Below are 20,605 nucleotides of genomic sequence, written 5' to 3'. Positions count from 1 at the left end.
GAAAACTTTTGTTAAAGGGGTTTTCCACATGACATTTTAGGAGTGGGGAGTTTTTCTAAAAGTTAAAGTGTTACATGTTAAACTTTCTTTCATCAAGACAGAATTTTTAAGGTTTGATGCAAGATAACATTTTGGGGTCTTGGCCTACTTTGGAGACACCTTCATCTATAAATAAATGTGTCTCCCTTTTGTAAACTCACTTTGAGAATTATAATGTTATGTTGCCAAAATATTTGTGCAACCATGTCTTGTCTCAAGTCGAGGCTAGAACATCATATGCGATATCCTCTAGTTACTCTTCCTAAAGTTAGTCCAACCTCTCAATAGAACCATCAAACACCATCCCATCGCCATTAAAACGCCAGAGGTCATGAGCCTTGCCCCTTTACCACCTTGCTTTCGCACCTTCATCATCACCATAGCATCTCTTCGCGCTTTGTCCCAACCTAGCTTGAGGAGGTTGCTATCAGGGGGTGTAGAAGTTTGCATGTGATGATGAAAGGCTCAAGGTGAATCTTTATTCAGTTAGGATTGTAACAGTGTATTATGATTGTTGTTCATAACTCTCTGTATGTTGGTATATTAACCTATGTGGGGCACAACCTATGGGGAGCACCTTTTGAGTCTAGGAAGGTTTATCCAAGTCAGGGATGCTTATGGTAAATTTGTACTTGCTCATATATGTTTTAACTTGTGTACTGATTTCAATTGAGATGATGTGATTGTTTGATTGGAAACTAATTTGTGATGAGCAATGTGGAGTGTTTGTAAATTCTATGGTATGAGTTGATATGTTAAATGTTAGATTGTATTGGTAAATTGTCTGAGTATAAAGATGAGATTGAATTGTGTTTTTATTGCTAGGGCCATTGTTTATGGGCTGTTTTAGTATTGTTGTTTGTGGGGTTCAATTGATTTAGCTACGATTGTCATATTTGATATATCAGTGACTATTTTGAACCAAAATAAGCTATTTTAAACTAAGAAAGAACTAAAGTTGCATGGATAGTCAAGTTGGACAACCTATTTAAGTCGATTTGAGAGTTAAAACTCAAATAAAGTGTGAGACGATATCACAAAATCGTTGTCCGCCGCTTGTAAGACTAAAGTTACTAAGTGAGCTCTAGTGGTCCAAAGTGTCGAACGTAACTTTGAGATCGTTGGACGCTACTTAATCATTAACGTCAAAGGTTTAAGGCATTAAATGATCCCCTGGTCGTGTTGGATACCCACTTCACAATGAGCACGGGGGATCTCGTGTTGGACGCCACCCTGTTTTAACTTTTAACCATTGAATTGACTTTAAATTATGACTAAATGATTCTTGAAATGTGGTTAATCATTTTGACCAATTGGATTGCCAATTTGATCGTAATTTTGATATACTTAATGAAAATATTATAATTGAATATTTTGTTAATACAATAAAAAAATAAATCACGTATTATTAATATTTCAATTGAATTAATCAATATGTGATGACTTTGGATGGAAATAAGATACAAATGTATGACATAAATAAAAATAAAGAGGTATGAATGATGTATATACTCTCTTTTAGTTAGATCTATCTTTGGTTTGATATGCATGATTTTGAATGATAATGTAGTGATTTTCAATGTGAGAATATTACTATTTGGATGTTGTGTGGAGTGTATTGATGTCATAGTTTGAAATGAGACTATCATGGCTCAATTAAAGATAAAACTCACATAGTGGAAAATACTTATGATGAAATTTGAAAAAGGTTTTCACCGATAGAATTGGTATTGAAGATTATATATGCATATTTATGATTTAACTTGTTTTATGAGATGTGATTATGAAAAGGTGAAGACATGAACAAAGGATAACACCAATAGGTGTTATTTTTATTATTATTTTTAGAAAGTTATTTTATAACAATAAATTTTTACTAGAATAAAAACACGAACATAAATGTGTGTAGCGCATGTATTTCTAATGATTCATGTAAGATAAATTAAAACCTTAACATTTTATTTAATTATCATTGTTTTCAACTTAATGTGCTTCATTTATTTCAATTAAGTATCAAATTAATAAAATTATAATTAGGTTCATTAATTACTATATTCATCAAAATATACACATATATATAGTTCACATAGTTATTGTAATTGATATAATCACATGTTTTTATTAAACAACAAATCATAATCACATTTAATCGTTATATCAATACACAAGTTATACAATAAATATAGTAAATTACCTTAATTACGTATACTATTATATAATCACCTCAATTAAAAAACTCTCACAACATTTAATAGAATAAATTAAATACATACATACATTGAATAATACATTAATTATTTATTAATTACATCAATAACTTCAAATACAAAGAAGTTAGTCAGGAGATAGACATAAAACAAAGGTTTTGAAATGAATGATGATAGTTTTGTTTTATAAGAAGAGTTTTGTTTAGGGTAGAAACTATAAAATAAGATTAAGGAGTGAATTGCATGTTTAGTATTTATAGAATTTTGAAAGATAAAAGTCATCAAAAAATAATTAGAAGACTATAAACAATGGTTAACTATTCAAAATAACATGTATTTACTTTATAGAATAGTAAACTTGTTTCAATTTTGTATGAATATTTAATTTAGCTATATATTTTAACTCAAATTATAAATCACGTTAAATTAAAACAATCTATGTTTAATCGATCTACTTTTTAAAGTTATTCAAAATTTAAAATCATTACACGTTATTATTCTCAATTTCGTTAAGAAACATGTTTTTCTTTTTTCCTGATTGTTCATTTATTAATTTAAATATACATGGAAACATTTTATAAAAAGACTCTTAATAAAGTTACTTTTAATATCATAAATTTTATGATTAAATATGTTTTTTATTTCTTAATTAGAATTAGTTATTTTTTAAAACTTTGTTCTAATTTAGTTTTTAATTTTAAAAATATATAGATTTAATCATTTTAACTAATTTTGTTAAATTTATTTAAAATTTCAAACATATTTTTTAACTAACATTAAAATAAAAATATATCAAATAGTATTACATATGTATAAAATTTATTTTTATCGTTATATATTATTTAAGATATTTAAATTGAGAAAAAAATGTAAAGTCATCAGTCAGTAAGAAAATAATGTAAAAACAAAAAAAAAATTAAAATGTATAAAAGTAAAATGTACACTCGAGTATATAACATTTATAATTAAATATATTTTTATTCTTTAATTTTTAATAAAAATTAGACCTAGTCGATCTTCAATATTTTTTTTAACAAATTATGATAAAATAGAATAACATAATAAGCGGACACACATTAATGTTTGTTTATACTAGTATTTTTATTCTTTTCGTATTTTTGTTTCTAATTTTTTTGTTACGATTTTCAAGTCTCATTGTCATAAAATTCTGTTCACCGTGGCATTGATCAATAATTAAAATTACAGATATTATGTAAGGATATTTTAAAATTAATATATCACTTATTAATAACATTAATCGTTGAAATATCTTTAGTAATGGGGAAGAATTTAAAAGATAAATGAGGATAAAATAAAATGTAAGATCAGTATTTGTGTCCCACAATTCAGAATCATCGAGATTGTGATCGTGACACAACGTGGCAATTGCTAGGCCAAACAAGGCCTTAACAACAGTGAGCCATTGGAAGATCAGCCACATCAGACCAAAGCCATCATTCAAATAGTGACACCTCCACTCACTAATTTCCACACCCTTTTCGTAAAGCTCAAAGCTTTGTTGCAATCATTCGGTCAAATGGGGGATGATGGAAAGAAGAACGGAGGAGAGGGGGAGTTGGTGAAAGTGGAACCGAAACCCAGCAATGGCTTCACCTCGAAAGTGATTGATTTGTTGGAGAAGCTGGTGGTGAAGTTTTTGTATGACACTTCACTGCCCCATCACTACCTCGCTGGTAATTTTGCTCCTGTCACCGAGACCCCTCCCACAAAGGACCTTCCTGTCAAAGGGCACCTCCCGGTTAGTACTTTTGCCTCTTGCTTTGTTGAATTTTTGCTTTATTCAATTCAATTGAAGTGTACTCATGCTTTATAGATTGTTTGACAGTGCTTGGTGTTATCCAATCATAGATTTTGTTATGTAGGGGAAGACTGTTGTTTATTGTTATTTGAGAAATTCCAGTCAAGATAATTTCTGACCGGTTGATTGATAATGTTAAATTTCTACTTTGACAGTGTATGAAAATTAAACTTGTATTGTTGTATGGTTGTCCGTCTGAGGAACATGTATCGTTGTCATGTTTCTTGAATTTGTGGTAAATAGTTGACAAATTCGGCTTCAATTTTAGTCACATGTAGTCCAAAAATGATGTGAATCCAACCGGGTAGAAGAAAAATGAGGTGACATAGTTTTTAATGAAGTCCAATTGACAATGTTTTTGGCTGCACTAACTTTATTTTATTTTATTTTATTTTTGTTGCAAATAATTGCATGAATGAGATGTTACAATACCAAGAATGTTGACTGCTAGTGGGCTGAGTTTTATTGTTTTTGGGTGACTTTTGGTTGCCACAATTTCATTACAATTAGTAATTAAGTAGTGGGATCATTATTAGTTTAAGTGGGATCATTATTAACTTAAGCAAGATGTAATTGCAGTTAATGAATCCTTTTAAACTATGATGGCTAAAGCTTCTATATTACCTGAACCATTTTTATCAATGACGCAAGTTGAGTTTTATTCAAAAATATTAGAGTTTATCTCGTTTTATTTAGTGAGAGTGATTCTCCTATGTTATTGAGCTATTCAAGAATCCTTGGTTGTATTAAAAGACTTTTCCATCTTTATATGTTGTCTCCCTTGGAAAGAGTGATTATTTTCTTTTACCTTTTCTTTTCACCTCTCCTTCTTCCTTCACTGAATTCAGGAACTCACTTTTGTCCAGGTTTATCTCATGGTCATATCTTTCTTGGTTATATCTTTTGTTTTACATGCCCAAATTAAGTGATTCTTGAGCTTAAATTAAAGTTTAAAACGTGAATGTTCATCTCGTTTTTGAATCACCTCATTTGGAGTTTTGTAGTTTGAGATATAGATGTTTCTAAAGTACTATCCAACCTGGAATTTCAGTCACTTTCCAATCCACCTTCTCACTAATTTTCCAAATTTCCTACAAGGTTCTAACCCAAAAGATCCTAAATCAGCCCCTTGTGCAAATGGGGTTTACATGAAAAAAGATTGAGAATGCACCGAAATCACAGTTCTGGATTGTTTTTTAAAAAGTTGGTGTTATTGTATTTCATTTTATCTGTTGTGGTGTTATGACCTTATATTTTAATTCTGAATTTGAAGTGGAATACTTAGACAGGGAAATTAAAGAATTCGGATAAACAGAGAAGAGAGAGAGGAAAATGGAATAATTTTGATTCTCTAACATGGTGTGAAGTTCTTTAAACAAACATCAAATCATGCCATGTTTTATACATCATTCTCAAAGTTGAAAGTTGGTTGTTTTATTGATGAAGATCTCGTTATTGTAAGAATTACAATATCTAGATTTTCCTAATCTTTTATCACCGTGGAAGTAGTCCATGCCCGTCTTTCTGGCAGTTCTTTGCTTTTTATATAATTTCACTAGTATAATGGTGCTTTATGGCTCTGTTTAAATGCAAGACCTTGTTATGCTACTGGTCATGAAAATGTGTGGTATATCTTTGGCTTTCTGATTACTGTCCTTGAACAATGTTACCTGATATATAATTAAAACATTTTAATGTATACACTCTTTCACCGAAGGTCTGGAGTCTAGAGCAATATCCAGTCATGCCACTCATTCTCTACCGTTTATAACTGTCTTTCAGGATTGCTTGAATGGGGAGTTTGTCAGAGTTGGACCTAATCCGAAGTTTTCTCCTGTTGCCGGATATCACTGGTAAAGTTTTATTATTTTTTACATTTTTGAACTCTATATTATGAGATATTGAACAAATCCTGGCAAATATTCAATTTTTATGATACATGTAGCTTACAAGTATATTGATTTTCTTTTTACCATATTTACTTATTATTCAAAAAGGTTTGGTGTTAATATGGAACTTTTTAAATTAGTCTGTTTCAAAAAATGTGATCTTAAAGTGGATTTTGACTCTTATACCGTGCTTTCTCTCACTGTTTTTGGCAGGTTTGATGGAGATGGGTGTGTCCTTCTCTTCCTATATGCAAACACATATTTCTTTCAAGTTTGTTATAAATGAGTTGTATAGACTGGCCATATTTTCTGGATCTATTGGAATTTGGAATTTCTTGGGATAGTGTTTAGCATCAAACTTCAATCAAAATCTCAACACTTTTTTCTTTTTCCAGAATCCCTACATTTCACTGGGAGGGGGAGGGGGGTAGTTGGTAAAATGATGGAGTAAATGGACAAATTGAAACTATAGATACTAAATTTAACATAGAGTAAAAGTATAAGGTCCACAATCTTAACTAAGCCTAAACAATATAGTATTCTAGATAACAAAGCACCTCCCATATAAATTTAAGTTCAATTGTTTGTGAATCAAACACCAGTTCCAATATTCATTTCTGACTTTCTGCAGCTCACCATAATGGCAATTTCACTGTCTCTGATTTTCTTAAGTTTTGGGCTGCCAATTTATACAGCACAAAATTCATAGTTCTGGTGTCTATTCCTCCAATTTTTATTCATGTATCAATGAATTGCAGAATGATTCATGGTTTGCGCATCAAAGATGGAAAAGCTACATATGTTTCACGTTTTGTGAAAACTTCTCGTCTTAAACAAGAAGAATACTTTGGACGGTCCAAATTTATGAAGGTATAGAAAGAAAGTGAAAGCCTAGAAGCTGAGTGAAAATTTTAGTAGTTTTATAATTTAGAAATAATTTATTTTAGAAGCTGAGTGAGAATTTTAGTAGTTTTATAATTTAGAAATAATTTATTTTAGATTCCCTAGACAAACGTAGCTTCTTGTGTTGCTATCAGATTGGAGATCTCAAGGGTCTATTTGGACTTTTAATGGTTAACATACATATGCTGAGAACTAAATTCAAAGTGTTGGATGTTTCTTATGGAGGTGGAACAGGTAATTTGTGCTTTATGGTTCTTTTCAAATTTAAGGTCCCAGGAATTTCTTACATTCTGCAATTTTTGTTCAGTACCATTCAAATAGTACGTTGTGTGTCCCATTTGAAGATTCCACTGTCGTTATGCATGGGCTTCTTTTAAGTATTGGCACTTCAAAAAATATATCACTAGCATGGTGTTCATGTTATCATTGCATCTTACAATGCTCGTATAAATTTTGACAAATGCATACGCATACCTCGACAAATGCATACGCATATGTGTACACACACTCGACAAATGCATACACATATGTGTACACACACTCGACAAATGCAAACGCACACATACTCGTACGCACACTCGTACACATTTCATTACTATATGACTGGAGAATGCACTACCTGGTACTTTGCTTTGCTGATTACCGTTACACATATTTTGGTGAATGCTCCCAGTCGTTTTTGACTGGGAATATTAAGCTCTTGTGCATCACTGAAATTGTTGAAACTAACTTGTGTTCATATTCCAATTTCTACCAGCCAATACTGCTCTTGTATATCACCATGGGAAGCTTCTAGCTCTCTCAGAAGCAGATAAACCTTGTAAGTACCATTTGTGCCCACTTTTTTTTTTTCTTTCATGAATGATATAAGCTTGCTGATTATATCTGAAATGCCATGGTCTGTATGGAACTAAGGGAATGAAAGATTCATCAAGTTATGATCTTAAGCGGACAGCGTTCTTTCCTTTCTCATGGATACTTGCTAATTATACTTGTTTTGACCTCTTCTAGTCTCCAGGACTGAAGTAGTTTCATTTTGAATTTTGCAGATGCTATTAAAGTTTTTGAAGATGGTGATTTGCAGACACTTGGAATGCTAGATTATGATAAAAGATTAGGCCACTCCTTCACTGCTCATCCAAAAGTTGATCCATTTACTGGTAAAGCGATCTTTAAATGAGTGATTAAATTGTCTGATTCAATGGAATATTTGTCCAACAAATAAATATTCTGTATGCAGGGGAGATGTTTACATTTGGCTATGCACATACACCACCATATATCACATACAGAGTAATTTCAAAAGATGGTTATATGCATGATCCTGTACCCATAACAGTATCAGATCCCATCATGATGCATGACTTTGCCATCACAGAGAATTATGCAATATTCTTGGATCTTCCTCTGATTTTTAGGCCAAAGGTATTACAGGTGTATCTGTTCTTATATTCCGGAAAAAAACACACATATTGACTTTGTACATCAATTGGTGGCAATTAATGAATTTGACATTGTGGATTGAAACCCTTTTTCAGGAAATGGTGAAGAATAATACATTGATATTCTCATTTGATTCAACCAGGAAAGCCCGTTTTGGTGTGCTACCTCGGTATGCTAAGGATGAAAAGAATATTAGATGGTTTGAGCTACCAAACTGCTTCATATTCCACAATGGTATGCTTGTTTATTTCGTTTCTCATTTGTATGTTCATTGATATTCCAGGATATGCCAATACTATTTTGTTCTTGGCCCTTCGAAAACAGTCTCCTTTTATTTATCAAAATGTGTTAGATGTGGTGTTTGTCCTTCAAAAGAATAAATTAGACAATCTGGTATATTTTTCCTGCCACAGTAAGGACGATGTCTTTTGGCTGTATATAGTACAATAACAATCCTTGCAGTAACATTGCATAAAGTTGTCCATTGTGACATACTTAAAATGTTTGAATTCTAAACCAGGTTCAATTTATGCTCTGAATTATTTATTTCTACAGATTTCTCAGTTGTAAAATTTCATGTCATTTTTTTTTCAGCCAATGCTTGGGAGGAGGAAGATGAAGTTGTTCTGATCACATGCCGCCTTCAGAATCCAAAGTTGGACAACGTCGGTGGGGCTGTCCAGGAAAAGCATGAAAATTTCTCAAATGAGCTGTAAAGGATTCATTCTGACATGTAAATTTTTGAGAAAAAAAGAGTTTACTGCATAATTGTTCTTTATTTATGAACACTTAACACTTTATAGGTATGAAATGAGATTTAACATGAAAACTGGTGAAGCTTCTCAAAAGAAATTGTCAGCCTCTGCTGTAGATTTTCCTAGAGTCAATGAAAGCTACACTGGCAGGTAAGCTCATTCTCTCCATGTTGAGAAAATTTAGCGAAGTCAAAGTACTCAATAACTTGTGAACAAGTCTATCTCAATCATATGTCAATTTGATAACTTTAATCCAAATAAGGTCATGTTAGACATCACTATGAACTTTAACATCTCAACTATGTTGTATTTGATAATTTTAATCATCATGGTCACATTTAATCTTTCATTTCATCAGGAAGCAGCGATATGTTTATGGTACCACATTAGACAACATTGCAAAAGTTACCGGCATAATCAAATTTGATTTGCATGCCGAACCAGATCATGGAAAAGAAAAGCTTGAAGTTGGAGGAAATGTTCAGGGACTCTATGACTTGGGACCAGGAAAGTTTGGTTCGGAAGCTGTTTATATCCCTCGTGTCCCTGGAATAGATTCTGAAGAAGATGATGGATACTTGGTCTTGTTTGTACATGATGAAAATGCAGGGTAACACCTTTCTCTACACACTTGAAGCAGTGACTTCTATAAACTTATTTTTAGGTTTTACAACCTTTTTGTCCATACTAATATACTAATTATAACTACTAGTTCTTACACCTTTTTGGTTTGTGATCCTTGTATTATTAAAACCTTCCATTTTTCTTCTTTCTGCTACAGAAACTCTTACACTTACATATAGGAAGAAGGAAGTAATTACAGAAAGATAATGCTTTGGACTGATTATGAACATGCACACATATTGTATACCTTTACGTTTTACAAATTGAAAGTGCCTTCTATAGTACTAAGATAATGATATCCTCTTAAAAATTGTCTATCAAGTTTCTGTAATCTGCATTACAATTGCTAACTAACAGAATTCATAATACAAAACTGCAGAAAATCATTTGTGCATGTCATTGATGCAAAAACAATGTCAGCAGATCCTGTTGCGGTTGTGGAATTGCCCAATAGAGTTCCATATGGTTTCCATGCCTTCTTTGTGACTGAGGTTTGTGTTGCTTCATATATTTCAACATTGCATTTCTTCGTCTCTTTCTTTCCTCCACATCACTCAGAATGTTTATTAAGCAACCTATTTTCTTCTGGGTCTATTCGGCAGTGAGGGAATGAAAATCTAAATGGTGAATGAAATAAGTGAAAATTAGAAGTGTTTGGTTGAAGAAAATCAGTAAAGAAATAAACAAAAAAGATATAGAAATGAATGGGAATAAGGTTAAATATCTTTTTAATTATTAAACTTGCAAAATTTGAAATTTGTCCTTGTTTTAAATTTTAATATAATTTGGTTCTCTAACTTTAAAAATGAATGGATATAATCTTTCTAACCTCATTTTAATAACTTTTTCAACGGGTTGTTTCGAGCTGGTGTTTGAGTTGTTTATGATACATTTAGTTTAAATGTCAATCTGGAACATCATTTAATCTGTAAAGAAATTAATACTTTTAAGGTTAAGAATATTATATCTATTTATTTTTAAAGTTTAGGATCAAAATATGTAAAAGTTTTGGACATAAATGATTTTTAATTTTGCTATACTAAAAGCATATTTAATTCATAAATAAAATAAAATATTGTACCTTTTTTTTTTTTCAAACAACCAACATTATCTTCAGTTTTACCTGTTTCATGCTACCAGACAAGCATCAGGGTTTGCTGCTGAATGAGCTGATAAAAATCACTTTTTTTATAAAGAAGTAATCAATAGTTCCTCATTCATTGCTTACCTTTTGTTCTGTTGAAAGTGCTTATACATCAAAATATTACCCTCATTTCTTCTTCCACTTTAAGAGGATGTCCACTAATTATTGTTATTGTTTCTCTTTGGGCAGGAACAATTGCAAGAACAAGCAAAACTGTGATAATGGTTGCAGCCTCACTGTGTTGTTCTGCCTCAATCTTTGTATACATTTTGCTACAAATAATGGAATATACTTTAAGATAATAATATATTAAGCAATAATAAAGATTAATGGAATATTCATACTAGTTACTCGTATCATTACAATTTTAATAAGAAACGTTCAATTATTTCATAATTATTGATATTTTTATGAAAAGTTTCATGCCTGAAAAAATATCATTAATTATTTTTCATATTATCCGAAAGTAATTACTTATTAAAGTCACTACAAATATCACCTAAGAGAAAATGAAAAGTAAAAATGAGAAAAATTTAACTTAGATACATAATAATACATCTCACGAATTGCTCATATCCTATTCTCTAACATATAACAGTAAGATAATTTGTTTTTTAATTAAAATCTATGCATAAAAAAATTGAATATGTTTTTCATTCTTCGTACTCGAGTTAAATTTGTTTTTTATCCTATTGAAATTTAAGTTTATATTTTTATATTAAACTTAAATTACCATGAAATTAAGTCATCCCAACTTGCAATTTTATTTCCTTCGTTCCTCACCAATTATCAGTTTTTAGCAAAAGGTATTTTTTTATCTGTTATTTCTTAAATTTCAAGATAAAATATTCCTTTTTCAATTATACATTTAATTCAATTAATATGAATAGGAAAAATAAGTTATGATAACATAGAAAAAAAATATAATGACATATACACTGAAATAAGAGTATTAAAAATGTATACACACTTTCTTTACTTCTGTACAGTAATATTTTAAGGTTCTTATATTCACAGAAAATATTTGATTATTCATTTTTAATAAATTAACTATTATAGTCCTTTCAGTTTTCTCTATCCAAATGTATAATAAAAATAAAAATATTGTATAATTAAAGAAACACATTATCTTAAAATTTTAAAAATAACATTCTTTTTTTCAAACCCATGCTTTTATTATGCACCCATATAAATATTAAAATTCCAACTTTACCCTTCAATTTAAACTTTTTTTCTTTCTTAACTAAGTTCTGGAATTCATAATTTTCAAAGCATATTTAATCAATATTATATTATTTTTTAAAATAGTAATATAAAAGTTATTCATAATTTTTTAAAGAATAATTTTTAAATTGTGCAAAATTATACTTCTAAATTATACAATTCATAAATATTTCCTATTACACAATTTAAAAAATATTACTGACATAGAATCGAAATGGTTTTAAATTACATAACTTTTTTTATGTAATAAATAATTTTTGAATTGTACAAGTTACATAAATAAATTCCAACAAGAAAGGAGTATGGCGACAAAGGTGATATCAAAGGGACAGTTTTGTCTTTTGCACACCCCATGGAGGTGCATGAAGGACAAAGGTGATATGAAAGGGACAGTTTTGTCTTTTGCACACACCATGGAGGTGCATGAAGAAAATCGTGGGGGTGCAAAACGAAATTGCCAACAAGATCAAAAAATGACTCATGCAAACTTCAAGCATAACAATGTGCAAGAAAATATAGGACAAAACAGAGAGAGTTTTTAAGGTTTTATGCAGCATATGTCTGAAATCACTTCAAAGATTAATCAACTGTCGCATAGTTCAAAGCATAAAAAAGTTCTGAAACCAAAGTTATTTTTTCTTTTCTTTGTCATCCCATTAACAAATGGACTTGCAAAGAGAAAACAAAAGCAAAGGGAGAGACCAAACAAGGAATAGAGTACACCATGACACTGGTCTCACCACTTAACTGAGCCAAGAATGATTTGCCTTCAATACAGCATCATAAGTTGAATGAGATTAAGCCCTTCTTCACCTGCAAAATATCAAACCTCACATCAGACATCAGACAAATTCAACAAAAAGCTCACTATACAATAACAAACAAAACTTTTCTATAAGCACTTCTGAGAGTGAAAGATTGAAATGAGTTTCTCCATAAGCTAAACTTAACATGCATAAACCAATATATAGAATTTAGCTGGTCAAAGACCAGAATTTCAACTAAACATGTCCCGAAACTTAGATGTTAAATTGAAATTTGTTTATTTATCAAATTTTGATACATTTCGATCCTTAAACTTAAAAAATGAATGAATATAGTCTTGTTCATCCAATATCTTTAATTTTCTTTTACGTGTTAAACAACGTCTAGTTGACATTTGAGTTGAAATATGTCAAACATTGTAAACAATTCAAAAGCTAGCTTGAAACGTCATTTGACAAGTCTAAAAAATTTATGCATGTAGATTAGAAAGACTATATCTATTAATTATTAAAATTTGGAGATCAAACTATATGGGACAAAGACAAATTCTAATTTCGTATCAAAGTTTATATATATATATATATATATATATATCTTGTTTTTTCTGGTACCTAAGTGTTGCTGTATGGAAGAGGGAAGTACTATTTGAAAGCCCCAAGAGGGTCTCTCTCTTTTCCAAAGTAGTCTCCTCCCTCCTTTTTTCCATTCACTTGTGAAAGGTATAGTGCTGTAAGACAATTTCCATTATGGTAACCATTGTTGAAACTCTGAACTCTGTGCATGTCCTGAACCATGTTTGATGAGGCTAGATTCTCATTGTTGGTGAGCCTATGCAGAGTGTTAAATGAGTTTGCTGAGGGGTTTGCACCACTATTGTTGCCTTCGTCAGAAGTGACACTAGAACTGTTATTTTCAAGCTTCTTTGTGTTGAGAAAGCGACCACCATTGCCTCTTGCCCTTCTCATGGCGTGTAGGTGACGAGATTCGTGCAGGTATGGCTGTAAGAAATGAATGAAACATCTGAGGCCATGGCAATGATCAATTCCACAACAATGGCAAGAACTGAGATAAAACTATGTGAATACAAAACATTCACAAGCACCTCACCAGTAACCAGGGTGAGACAAGGTGAAACTGATACAACAAACAGGTAATTTGGATTCTTATTCTCTAGAGGGAGAAATTCACTTTAGAGAACAAAGTGATTTTGTTTAAACTTCACAGTTATTTTGTTTTTCAACTCTGTTTCATTCTAATTCTTTTGATGATAATAGACCATTCCTCTTAGCTGCATGATCCTCTTCCTAAATAAGTTGAATATGAACCATACCTTTCTGTTTCTGATTACTTTCTTTTCAAGCTCGGCCTTAGCACGTGACTGTCTTCGCCTCAAAATACCATGATACTGCTTTGCATTGACATAAACAGGCTCCTCTTCCATTTCGAGTGGCAAAGGCATTCTAGCTTGATGCATTCCATACAATGGAGGGTTTATCTAGCATCATACCAGTATCTGTTAGGACTAGCAATGAAATAGTATTGCATTTACTTGGTTCAACAAGAATATTAGAAGTCATAAAAGTCTCAGGCAAAAGAGTGAAAGAAAAGGGAGGTTGAACTTAAATTTAGATGCAGAAGTAATGCTCGTCAATGGTACACAATCATGAAAACATGTGCAAATAATTTGTTTATAAAAAGTACATACCAAAGAGAAAATGAATTACATTAAATTGCATGCTCAATTTATAAAACCAAAAACTAATATAGGTTAATATGTTTTTAATCTCTAAACTTGGACACAAACAAAATTGGAATTCGTCTCTATCCCAAAATTTGATATATCTGTTCATTCTTTAAGTTTGAAAATAAAAAATGTATTAAAGTTTGGGATAAGACAAATTTCAATTTTACGTTTAAGGAGTAAAAACATATTTAATCCACTAATATATGATTACTTAAATACTTCTAAACCATATTCAAAACAAAAGAAAAGAAAAACTACTTACAAATGGTAATATCAATCCACATACAACTAGAGAGACACAAAATCATAAAATGTCGAAAAAATATTCCTTTTACTGAAAAATAAACAAGCCCATTAAATAGATGGGATTTTCTCAAATACTGTACAGAAAATTGCAACTTATCATACCATAACCTGTTGCCCATAAGTAGTCAATATTTGACCATACTGTGCATCTGAATAAGGAGATGTCAAAACCTGCATCACATATTGAGGAAGCTTATAATCTTAACTTTTAAACCCTTAAAGATGTAAAAGAAATTACATAATATGGGAGATATTAAGGAGCTATAAACTCACAACTATGAATGAAAGGTTCATGCAGTGTGTGACAAAAGTTCTCTGTACCTAACTATCTTACAAAAAGTAATTTTAAAGGCCTTACAACTGAATGACCAACAAATTCTGTGTGAGGATTGGGAGCAAGGTATTTGTCCATGCTAAATGAGATTGAAGACAAGTCATGTTTGACGTTTTGGTACTCTTTACCACCTGATGCCAACAAGAAACTTATCAGTATCATTATATTCATATATAATGCTGATGCATGTGGAGATAGGCATTAAGGTGAACTCTTAATTTACCCATTAGAAGTCATTATTTGAAACACAATTTTCTCATTTTTTTAACACAGTTAGAATCTTTTGTCAGTGAATTTCCTTTGAAAAAACTACTTGCTGTATACATGGAAGTCATTTGCTAACACAACAAAAGCTTAATAAGTGCTGTCCAAAGCAAGAAAGGGAATCTCAGTCAATTGAATCCCAATGCCAATTAGGGCAAAAGAAGGTCTTTCATTCCCTTGGATCTCTGAATTACCTCAAGAATTACACTCTTATCTGTTCAAATAGATGGTGGAAAATTACCTCTAGCATGTTGGTTATTCCAAATAGTTAGAATTACAAGAGAAAAACAGGAGTTGGTTATTCCAAATAGTAACAAATAAAATTATTATGAAGCAAAAGTCTAATAAGATGCTGGCCAAAATACAAGCACCTATGATGCATGTATATATGATGCATGGATACGATACGTGTATTGGATATGACACATAATAAGATACCATAAGTGATGTATGCATATTAAAAAATGTACAAAATTCTTAAAAACATGAAAAATATATGATTGCTATTGTGTGAATATAAATTAAAATCAAATGAATTAAGTCAAAATAAAAAATCATAAACTATTGTCATCATAAAAACATTAAAGCTTTATAATTTAGATACTTTATTGATTGATAAGTATCAGTAAATAGTAAAGTATCACAAATTGAAATATAGGTGGATCATAGACAGACACCTGTCTTATCAGTTTCAGGCAGTGAAGGAGAACCATTTAACCGATCAGCTGAAGATGATTTGGAGGCATTTTCTCCAATTGCGCGCCACCAAGGATGAAACTGAATCTGCTCACCGTAATCATCACAGTCAGGTTTTCCTGGCATCTTAGAAAATTTTTCCCTGGAACCACACAAAGATACAACAAAATTCAAAAACCATGGATGCACAAGAACATAATCAAGTTGAAAAAAGCATGCCATAAAAGAAAAAAGGATGCTCAGGATCAAATACATCTCAATCTGTTAACTCCATTACAGAGCTGGAAAAGCTTAATGATGTTGAGACTGAATTGCATGCCGTGAAAATGAATCTATAACTGAACTGAAACAATTTTGAAGATTTACCCTCCACTCAAAATCCCAGAAAGACTTGAGCTTTATCAAGTTCTGTTGTTCTTGATTAGGGATTGTAGCTAGCATGGAATCCTATACTGTAAAAGGAAAAACAAAAAAGTAATGCTATTATTGACTACCCTTTTCCATTGAAAACTCAAAATTTCCTTTCCCATGCTTTCTTCCCAACCTAACACGCATGCTGAAAACAAAATTTTCCAAACATTAATCATGAAGAAAACGAATACAAACAAACAAGCAAACAGAAAAACACCCTCAAGAAAGTTAAAGTCAACTTTGAATAAAAAACTAGAGATACTGTGACTTGAGAGAACAAAGGCAGGAACTTGAGAAGAACTTACTGTGAAAAGCTTCAGTTTTCAGAATCCGAATTGCATTAAGACGAAACCCATTCTCTCTCTTTCTCTAAGCCTGCAACCTCATCAGAGACAATGGAGCATGATGCAGTGATGAAAATGAGAATTAACTTTTACGAATAATAAGGAAATAAATAAAGAAATAAACAATTTTTTGTTGTCGTCTAAGATGAAAATGTAAGAAATATATTTTATTTCTACTTCACGCAAAGGTCTTTGTCAGTGTCTGATGTCTCCCCTTTGGAAGAAAACTAAGAGAAAATGTAATAAAAAATGAAACCTGCATTACCTAATTACTTGAGTGTAATGTAAGAACAATGATGTGTTGACAAAAATTGCACCTTTTCTCAATTATAGAATGAGACTTAAGAAGAAACATTGTTGAAAAGTATATCTAGCTTCATCTTCATGTTACCTAGCTCAATATAGAATATCGAATAATACTTCAATTTTTCATCTTTTATTTTTTTAAGTTTAGAACACCTATGCTTTATTACAAGTGTAAAAAGTTTTACCTTCTTATATAACTTTTATTATAATTAATCTTCATATATTATTGTAGTAAAAAGGATATTCCGTAAGAGAATAACATTGTTTATATTTTGGAGATAAAATAATAAAATAAAAAATTGTGAACTAATATTAAAATATATAATAATTAAATTCTCACCTAACTGTGACACCTGTATATATTCCACAACGTGTTGCAATCACAAACAATGTGCATGGCCCCACCACAAAGACCCATCAACTTGTCTCCTTCCACTTATACTAAATTTAAGGTAATAATAATAAATTCATATAATTTTTTCTTGACAGTATTTTAACACAATAAATAAATAAATAAATAAATATATATATATATATATAAAATTTTTATTGATAATAAATTAGTAAAAAAGTAATATATATATCATATAAAAAATATTGTTAAAAAATTTGTGTTAGAAATTTTTTTTCCTAAATTTAATCAAGTATTTAGAAAACCACGTCTCATGTTAGGTGATGGTTTAATTAGATGTTTTATAATCAAATTATTAACCTTAATGAATTTTAGTAGTTAATTAGTTCCATCCATCCAATGAACATTTATATGGATAGATTATTTTGTTTCAATTATCAAAATATTTGATTTTTCACTTAAAAAACATATTAAAAAGTTATATCAATTAAAAATATGATAATTATTATATATATATATATATATATATATATAGTTGGAAATATAAATATGAATTAAAATTTCTTAAAAAAAAGTAAAACTTTTAATTTATTATTTTAAAATTAAATATTATTTTTATCCATTCAATAATTTAAATATTTGTTTGTGCCACGATGAGATGTGACTGGGTGGATTTATTTGAATAGTTTGTCTGGAGGTGAGAGAGACATGCATTTAAATATTTAATGGCAACTAACTGCAGTTGGCATAGCAGAGTTTGGAAAATGGTGAGAATTTTGTCGTTTTGTGGAGAAATTGAAGGAGGGGAAGACACGTGCATGAGGCACGTGTTAGTTGCACTTCTCAACCTCTTTGATGAGTGTTGTGTTGAGTAAGCGACAAAGAAACGTGGCACCATCCTCAACTCTCTTAGCTTACTCACTCTTCACTCACAAACCTAAAGTTCAAAATTTTATATTAAAAGCCTTATTTTTTTATACCAGGATAACAATCAAATATTATTTATTATTTCTTTTTAAAGATCACCTTTTTAAAAATTTCCCAACAGTTATCGGCGGTTTACTTAAAAACTGTCGGAAATGTATTTTAAAAAATAAATAATGAAAACTTAGCTACAATTTTAAGAAAATCATCAAAAATTTACAAGGATTTCAGAAACCGTCGGAAATAAATCCTTGCAATATTACATTATTTTTGTAGTGTATAATTTGATTATAGTTCTAGTCAACCTGAAATGTTGAACACACTTAAACGGCCATCACTTGATTTATACCAATACTTAAACATCACAGTGTATAACTCAACAAATTCTAGAATCATCATTCTTACTACTTCACATCAATGCTTGAACCTCCATATTTTTCTTAAGCGTCCATATTATGATTGAGAATTCATATTAAATACATGGTTTTACAACTTTCAAAATAGCAAACACCATTGTCATTCATCACACTTAAGTGGTCTTTCATTGCTTGCATTCATATTGACACTTGACTAACATTAAAGGATGCATGCAATGATAACTCATCATTTGAGCATCAATTGAGTGTAATCTACTACTCAAACAACATAAATTCAAAGGATAAATTTCACACGTCAATAAAAAATACATTATACTAAAACTAATAAATATGCTATGTTTAAATCACCACATTGCCATTTTTTCATACATAACAATTCATCCAACCAATTATACAAATTATTAAGCATTAATCCAAATTATTGATGCTATAATTAACTCTTGTTACTTGAAAGTAAAATTGCCTATAATCAAAGTTGTCTTTATACACATTCAAGTACTTTTAACTAGACTTCTTTGTGATATAATTTATCAAATTTCATTCCCACAATATCTCTCATCGACAAAAACTAAAAAAAAAGAACTTTTAACTAGACTTCTTTAGTTTAATTATATGTATTATTTTTATTTTTATCTATTTAAGAATTTATCTCTATTAATTAACATAAGCAAGGATTTATTTTTATCCTTGCAATTCTTGAATTAAACTAATTCAACATAAGCACACACTTTTGTAAAGATTTTAGTAGCATAATTGTTGTTGCATGTTAAGTCTGAAGAGGTTTCATGTAAGTTTGAAACTCTTTAGGTGAGTTTAAAGTTTATATTGTATGCATGTCTGATATTTTTTAGTTTCATGTGCATCTTAAGTTCTCCAGTCACATATATAAATTATGGAGAACATATGTTACATGTGTGTCAAATATTTTTCAATTGTATGTGCATCTAAGGTTCTTCAGTTACTTAGAATTTGACGAACTTTAGTTGCATATGCATACTATGATTTTTATTTGTACCTAAAATTTAAAGACATGGTGCTGCTTGTAAGTTGAAAGCTTTTTTGGTAATGGTATTGTAAAAGGTTATTAGTGGAAAATGATGTTCTCTTTGTCTGGATGGAGCCTTTGTTTTGCAATGTTAGGCTAAAGTCTCTTTACTTATGTGGAACTTTCAATTTCTTTTAAGCCTTAAAAGTAAGATGTTTCTTTTGTTGTGTTTGAAGGATAGTCTTATGGAAATAAAATGTGTTTTTGAAGTTCTAAGGATTCAAATTCATTATAGAAGTGTTCATGAGCTAGAGGTATAATTTCAACGAGTACTTCATCTAATACACTAGCCAAAAGCAAATGCACTTGAACAAATGTAAGCCACTCCAATGAGTGTATCATCTAATATACCCATTTAGTGGAACTATTTTTAGTCAAGTAAAATATCATCTAACATCCATATTCAAGTGATTTTCCCTTTTGTAAGTTTTTTGTTACGTGAATATATGTTTATTTATAGAAATTATTAACTTGTGTGTGTAAATAATTTATTTCTTTAATTTAATTGAATTTTGATACATATGTAGAAATATGCACGAAATCGAGATGCAAATGATATATGATCTATGATTTGAAATCACAAATTTGGGACGATTTATGAATTGTAGTTTGATGTGGTGTAATTAGTTAAATTTATGAAAAAGAATTCCAGTTTCACTAATGATCAGTGTTACATAGACTAAGACATCA

At 30.3% G+C, this 20,605-nt stretch overlaps 2 protein-coding genes across 5 annotated transcripts; one reads left to right on the top strand and one right to left on the bottom strand.

The window, feature by feature from the left end:
- Window positions 1-3,720: 3,720 nt before the first annotated feature.
- On the top strand, window positions 3,721-11,169 carry LOC148191645 (carotenoid 9,10(9',10')-cleavage dioxygenase 1-like). Its single transcript, XM_088100529.1, has 14 exons — window positions 3,721-4,005; window positions 5,848-5,918; window positions 6,168-6,182; window positions 6,713-6,824; window positions 6,992-7,091; window positions 7,615-7,677; window positions 7,907-8,017; window positions 8,098-8,282; window positions 8,396-8,534; window positions 8,895-9,012; window positions 9,104-9,205; window positions 9,414-9,665; window positions 10,059-10,170; window positions 11,013-11,169. The coding sequence occupies exons 1-14, from the start codon at window positions 3,784-3,786 to the stop codon at window positions 11,040-11,042; spliced, it is 1,632 nt and encodes a 543-aa protein (XP_087956655.1). The 5' UTR covers window positions 3,721-3,783; the 3' UTR covers window positions 11,043-11,169.
- A 1,436-nt stretch (window positions 11,170-12,605) lies between these two features.
- LOC148191644 (nuclear transcription factor Y subunit A-9-like) lies at window positions 12,606-17,031 on the bottom strand. Of its 4 annotated transcripts, none has more exons than XM_088100133.1 (8): window positions 16,873-17,026; window positions 16,523-16,608; window positions 16,138-16,298; window positions 15,221-15,327; window positions 14,965-15,033; window positions 14,143-14,307; window positions 13,424-13,810; window positions 12,606-12,860 (listed from the first exon to the last, which is right to left on the bottom strand). In XM_088100133.1, the coding sequence occupies exons 3-7, from the start codon at window positions 16,280-16,282 to the stop codon at window positions 13,454-13,456; spliced, it is 843 nt and encodes a 280-aa protein (XP_087956259.1). In that variant the 5' UTR covers window positions 16,283-16,298; window positions 16,523-16,608; window positions 16,873-17,026; the 3' UTR covers window positions 12,606-12,860; window positions 13,424-13,453. The 4 variants fall into 4 exon arrangements, with proteins under 4 accessions (XP_087956259.1, XP_087956257.1, XP_087956258.1 ...); XM_088100131.1 differs by having other exon boundaries at window positions 16,523-16,712; window positions 16,873-17,013; XM_088100132.1 differs by lacking the exon at window positions 16,523-16,608 and having other exon boundaries at window positions 16,873-17,031.
- Window positions 17,032-20,605: the final 3,574 nt, after the last annotated feature.

The sequence above is a fragment of the Vigna umbellata genome, chromosome 10 (genome assembly GCF_029865625.1).
Source record: "Vigna umbellata cultivar VRB3 chromosome 10, Vumbellata_1.0, whole genome shotgun sequence".
NCBI lineage: Eukaryota > Viridiplantae > Streptophyta > Magnoliopsida > Fabales > Fabaceae > Vigna > Vigna umbellata.
This window is presented reverse-complemented; position numbering and strand designations above follow the sequence as displayed.

Bases quoted from the DNA above. Each gene is read 5' to 3' on its own strand.
- LOC148191644 (XM_088100130.1), bottom strand. The intron at 15,328-16,137 runs GTGTCTGTCTAT...TGTTGGCATCAG, and splicing joins GCCTGAAACTGATAAGACAG to GTGGTAAAGAGTACCAAAAC. The intron at 14,308-14,964 runs GTATGATAAGTT...GTATGATGCTAG, and splicing joins CTTATGGGCAACAGGTTATG to ATAAACCCTCCATTGTATGG.
- LOC148191645 (XM_088100529.1), top strand. From the start codon at position 3,784: ATGGGGGATGATGGAAAGAAGAACGGAGGAGAGGGGGAGTTGGTGAAA. The intron at 4,006-5,847 runs GTTAGTACTTTT...ACTGTCTTTCAG, and splicing joins CTGTCAAAGGGCACCTCCCG to GATTGCTTGAATGGGGAGTT. The intron at 8,283-8,395 runs GTATTACAGGTG...ACCCTTTTTCAG, and splicing joins CTCTGATTTTTAGGCCAAAG to GAAATGGTGAAGAATAATAC.